This window comes from Triticum urartu, unplaced genomic scaffold (genome assembly GCF_003073215.2).
Source record: "Triticum urartu cultivar G1812 unplaced genomic scaffold, Tu2.1 TuUngrouped_contig_10564, whole genome shotgun sequence".
NCBI lineage: Eukaryota > Viridiplantae > Streptophyta > Magnoliopsida > Poales > Poaceae > Triticum > Triticum urartu.
The window spans coordinates 1,826-7,800 of NW_024111443.1; the positions used below are offsets into that span (position 1 = coordinate 1,826).

At 38.6% G+C, this 5,975-nt stretch overlaps 1 protein-coding gene across 1 annotated transcript; it reads left to right on the plus strand.

Moving 5' to 3' along the window:
- Positions 1–692: 692 nt before the first annotated feature.
- LOC125526594 (tyrosine--tRNA ligase 1, cytoplasmic-like) lies at positions 693–4,220 on the plus strand (the record flags this gene model as incomplete). The annotated part of the gene is made up of 5 exons (XM_048691244.1): positions 693–881; positions 1,632–1,749; positions 1,911–1,993; positions 3,145–3,290; positions 4,115–4,220. Coding segments are annotated over exons 1-5 (642 nt in total), but the record flags the coding sequence as incomplete, so codon positions are not given.
- Positions 4,221–5,975: the final 1,755 nt, after the last annotated feature.

Consider the following 5,975-nt stretch of genomic DNA (forward strand, 5'->3'; position numbering starts at 1 on the left):
ATAACGTACCTAAAAGCGGGCTTTTATTCTGCAGGAAGCTATGCACGCCAAGATTGCAGTGAGCTGCTTAGGTGATAGGATTTGCACCTAGATTGCCTAACTTAAAACACCATAACGTACCTAGGCTTTTATTCTGCAAGCACCTGCCAAGTTCCTATACGCTTACTGCATAATTTTACTCTTTATATAACCTTTTTTTATAGGCTAAAGGGCGGTTGTACAGACTTAAAATTCTTACTCCATCAACTTTTTTGACCTTCTTGCATAAGTACTACTCCCTCTGATACAAATTAATTGACGCAGCTTTAGTACAACTTTGTACCGAAGGGAGTAGTTTTCTTGTATTCCCATTTTCAATAATACTTCTTGACCGGAAGACTGTAGGAGATGCCCCAACAGTAAATTCTATTAATTATAAGCGCATGTTACAAGTGTACAAAGAGAGGGAGAGTATACCGAGGGAGAGTGGAATGCACACCATGGGAGAGGGAGACTAGCAAGAGTTGGACTAGACTGGGGAGCTGAGCCAAGCACTTCAAACCTCAGCCTTATCTACAGTCATCCTGAAAAAGAGAAGTTGGCCTTCTCTTTTAAACGGCTGAAGCCAAGAGTTAGCATTCAGCCTATTGTTATGAAAGATCTTGGCGTTTCTTTGCTTCCGAATGCACCAGGCAGCAGCACAAAAGGCCTCTATGGAGAAAGTTTTGGCAAAGTTAAACCTGGCAGAATATAGGGCTTGGTTGAAGTCATTTCTTCCACTGAGGGAAACCAATCCTGTGTCAGTGACTACGACTGAAAGGGCAGGAGCTGAAGAGCTGATGGTGGGCTTCAAGCACGTTGCTCCTACAGAGAACACAGCAGTTGCTATCAGAAACCTACAAGTTTTTTCTTTCCAGAATGTCCCTTGTGTTGAGCCTGTCTTTGACCAGGAGCCAAGCAAAGCCCTTTTTAACTTTTAAGTGCATGTAGGCATCGCTCATGGGCAAAAAAGAATTTATAAAAGGACGCAGAGGACAGACGTCCAGATCTGTGTGTGTGGTGGGGGGAGGTGTCCAGGAATCTTCAGAATTGGTGTTGGTCTGAAGGTTGAACAGTTCAACCCAGGCTGGCTGACCAGGCTAGTACATTCGAAATCCCAGGCACAAGCCAGCGTGATCTCTGCCCAGGCATGCAGCCCAGGGTGGCAACCAAACTAGCCCTCAAGCCGTTGGAGAGCTGCTTAAAATGGAAGGAACCATTGTTCCACTTGTCATGCCACGGACACACTGTGATATACCCTTGCCAATGGAACAGGTGGCATAAAACAGTAAAAGTTCTGCTCAAAATTCTTTTTTAACAGGAGGCATAAACTATTTTCAATCTTTGCTTCATTTTAAGAAAATTATACTTTGCTTTTGAACCAAGAATCAGCTTTGTTTTAACATTTTTTCATGGATGAACCATGTTTGCTTCTGAACCAAGAGAAGATATCATATTGGAATCACTATCCAAATAGAAAAGATGCCTTTGGTAGTGCCAGTTAAGGATACTTTTTATGCCTGTAATAGAACTTTTCTATTACATATGGCTATTGGTAGTGCAGTGAAAGGCTTTGTGGTTGTTGTAATAGAATTTTTCTATTAATATTTCAGGCAGACATATGGCTATTGTCCATGGATCAGGAAGAGGGTCGTCCGGATGTTAGCAAGCTAACTAGAGAGTACTGCAAGGACATGAAGGGTGAAAATAGACCTATTATTCTGTCCCATAGTATCCTTATTCAGCCTTCAGTTCATGCTTTCTAGTTTTGGAGTTCCACTTTGTTCCTGATGCATCTGCATTACTACATTTCTATGCATGTGCATGTACTGCATTTCTTTTCCATCCCAGCATGTCGAAATACACGCATATATCCTTGACATGGTGTACAGATAAGCTCCCCAATTTAATAGAAGACCATGAATTTATGAAGATAGACGATCCAATGTGCGCCATCTTCATGGAAGACGAGGAGGTGTGTACTCTTCTGCATGCCAGATAAGTTGGTCCTATTGGGCTTACCCTAGTTTTATTTGTCTTGCGAACAGTTTTGCTTTCTCAGGCTAAATTTATCCGTAAGCCTTTCAATAAATGGACTATGATAGCACAAACAGTCAAATGTCCTACAAGTTACATGTTTAAGCTATTACCTTTGTTTCTTAAAAATTACTCCATAATTTTATGAAGTTTTACATTATCTTTTATACTTGTAAATGTTCAGAATTGACATTCTCACTAGAAATAAATTTAGTTACACATTTTTTAAATATTTTACTATGGAATCACAGTTCCAAAAAAATGTGCTCGAACAATTCCTTCAAGACTGCAGATTGTCATTTAATGACAGTCTTTTTTTGTTGTAAACTTATTTAATACTAAGAAGAACAAAAGTGTAGAAACATTCATTTTAATTCCTCTCAGGCTATGTGTCAGAACCATTCAAACTAGAATCAGGACATCAAAATTTCAAAAAAAAAACACTATAGGAAATAGGAAAAGTAATGTATTCTATAGCTATGCTAAAGGACGCCTTCTTATTATCAGGCTTGATTTTCCAGATCGCATCGGGTTATGTAGCCCTAGAATTCACTGTTTTGTCGAGTAATTTTTCTGGAGGTTGAAGTTAGCAGTGAGTTACTAAAAAGGAAAGATGTCAACAGTCAAGAACCATACAACTTCAACTCGACACCGTAAAGAATAGTGTAATGTTGGATGTCACTTTAGCACTTCGTATCGGCTCGCGTATGCCCGCGTTCCTGTTTAGTGAAGTCACCAAAGCATTGCGCTTCCTGCTGCACTGAAACTAAAGAAATGGACGCCCCCATTGTCCACCCATTCCAATTGAAAAGAGGGGTTTGGATGAAATAAAGCATCCAAAATAGGAGTCTGATTTTTACTCAAGACCATCACTGTTACATTTTGGTTTCATTTAGTTGGTCTACAAGAGTTTTCACATAGTTTGCCCAGTAACTGTTGAGTTCTGAAAGTGGCTTTTGTTCTTGCCATTCAGTGTAACATTATACCCGAGATATGTCATATGCTTTACTTCATGGATCTTTGATATTTGGATGTACCTTTTTTCGGGTCACTTATGTGAGTTGTCCATCTAACATGTCTCTGCTTCAGCAAGATATACCTGTGAAAATAAGGAACGCTTTCTGTCCTGCAAAAGTTGCAAAAGGCAACCCATGTCTAGAGTACATCAAACATATTGTGCTTCCATGGTTTGGATACTTTGAGGTACCTAGGAAGGAAGAGAACAGTGGTAGCAGGTAATCTTTCTATCTGAACAGTGCTATCTGGTACTGTATTTGTACATTTTATTTTTCTGAAGAGGTGCATGTACAAATTTTCATTTGATGGGAGAGATCAGGGAGGTAGGTATACAAGGACTTGGATCATTTGTTAGCATGAGGGATTTCTTGTTCCTTTCACTTGGTTAAGTAGCACATCTACGCTTATATACCTAAGAGATTCATCCCCACTATCTTATTTATCTTTACATGCACAAACAACATAAGCAAGTGGCCCCATGTGTCGCTAAGAGGATGAGAGAGCAGCGCTAGTCTACAGAAAATGAGCAAAGTATGGGTGTGCACAATGGTTGATAGGACGATCTTATCTTAAGTCCGCCACGAAATATAGAAAAGACAATAAAAAATGATGTGCAATGGGTTATTTCTTAGCTTTATCTTATCTCTAATAACTTGATATCCCTAAATTTGTGGTGAGAAAATTGATGCTAAGAGATCATCTCTTAATTAAGGGAAGGCAAGCCTTTTCTTATGGTTTCTCTATCCTCCACCTCGGCATTTATCCTATGTGGCACTCCTAAGCTAGCACCATTTTACATGCCCTAAGGATAATAAGGATATGATAGGGCTGTTTTGTTGTTCAATGGGTCTCACATTTAGAGGCGTGGGAGAACCTAAACATTGCATGAAGGTTAAGAAACTTGGCCTCAGTTTACGTGGAAGAGTTAGCTCACATCTACACTGCATTGTGTGCCAACAAATTTTCCAGGCAGCAGATATATTCTACAAAATGAATGCTATATTTCATCATTTGATGCAACATTTTTTATCTATATATGTAGGACGTTTCAGAAGATGGAAGAGCTTATCACTGATTATGAAAGTGGTGCTCTGCATCCCACTGAGGTGAAGCTGGCCCTTACGAAAGCACTAAACAAGATTATGAAGGTAATATATTCTTGCGGCCTACATCCATCCCCTAATTTTCCCCAAGGAAGTACTAGACCCATTTTCTTAGTAGAAATACCAGGTTATTTTCTTCGAGGCACGGTTTCTTTTTTGATTGGATGTATCGGTAATTAACAATTCTTCTATCATAGTTAAACACAATTTGGGTATTAAATGTTTGGATAAATAGTGGTATGCACCAAAGATGCTGTCAGAAGATTGACAGAGGATATCGAGAAGTGAGGAAGTTAACATCAATTCATAATAATGTACAATAGTTTCAGTAAACTAGCAGTTGATCCGTGCATTGTCAAGACTACATTTTTTGCCAAAGGCGAGCAGGAAAAAAAAACTTCTCTCTTTCTTCAGAAAAGAAAGAGAACACCTGCCATTAGGGATGCAGAGTGGACGGGTTTGCGGGCTACAGAATGGAGGGCAGCATACCTTGATGAGTTAGTTACTTGGGCGCTTGTCTGTAGTTGTGTTTTTGTGGTGGATGAGGCCAAGTCAGGTGCACTTGTTGCCTTCAATAAGTCGGCACTGAAGCCTGTACCTACAATCAAATTGCAATGTAATTAGTCTAGAACATAAAACAAGAGTGACTTAACAGGTGGACCCATGAACTCTGAAAATGCACTGCACATAAAAGTCTGAAAATGCAGTACACCATACTACTGAAATAAGGAACTGGATTAGATCCTGTACTAACAGCAAATTGTCTCTTCTGCAGTCAAAAGTAAATATTGGTCACTAGCAGGTTATGTTAACCAACTAGCGATTCTAAAGCAGAGCATATACTCTTGGTATGGTCTAGAAAATTAAATGATGTTGCAGAATAATTCACAACAAGATCATAAGTTTGCACTTTCAAAGCAGAGAAAGCATCTAGGTAAAGTAGCAAGGCCTGAGCATCTCTGAAGAGCACAATACTTAACACTGACTACTGCAAAAAGTATAAGAACTTCTGTTTTGACTGCCATGACTTGATTAAAAAAAACCTCTAGTACATGAGCTCTAAAACTAGAAAACCACATAAACTGGTACAATTTTTCTTCTCCCAAGAAATCATGATCTGCTCCACCTCTTTCAACTAATGTTGAGTTGGACAAGAGAGACTACATGCAATCAGGCTTAAAGAGACTATATGCATCAGTTGTACGAATAAAATATAATGGTTCTTGTGAAAATCTGGAATTGAGAGGTCTGTAAAATCGGTTTAGGAATCGTCTAGGAATCAACCCTTCCCTCTCCTCAAATCGGTTTTCGCTGAGTAGGCCCGGTTTTTACCTGTTGACCGGATAGTCAGCAGCAACATAAGCAAGCCCATTTAATTTACATTTTCAGCCCCTTTTTTGGTCAAATTCTGATCAAACATAGAAATGTCCAGAAAAATTGAAAAAATTCTGTAAAAATCAGCACTAGTAAAGTGATCATTCTGGGAAAATTCCACACATTTTTTGCCAAACAGATTAAAAAATGCACTTAAATTACATTTTCAGCCCCTTTTTAGTCAAATTTTGACTAAAAAATGGAAGTGTCCAGAAAAAGTGGAAAATAATCTGTAAGATCAACACTAATATAGTGATCATTCTGTAAAAGTTTCAGGCATTTTTCCAAACAGATTTTAAAATACACTAAATTGCATTTTCAGCCCCTGTTTTGGTCAAATTTTGACCTAAAAATGAAATTGCTGAGAAAAATTTGAGAACATTCTGTAAAATTAACACTAACATAGTCATAATTCTTGGAAAGTTT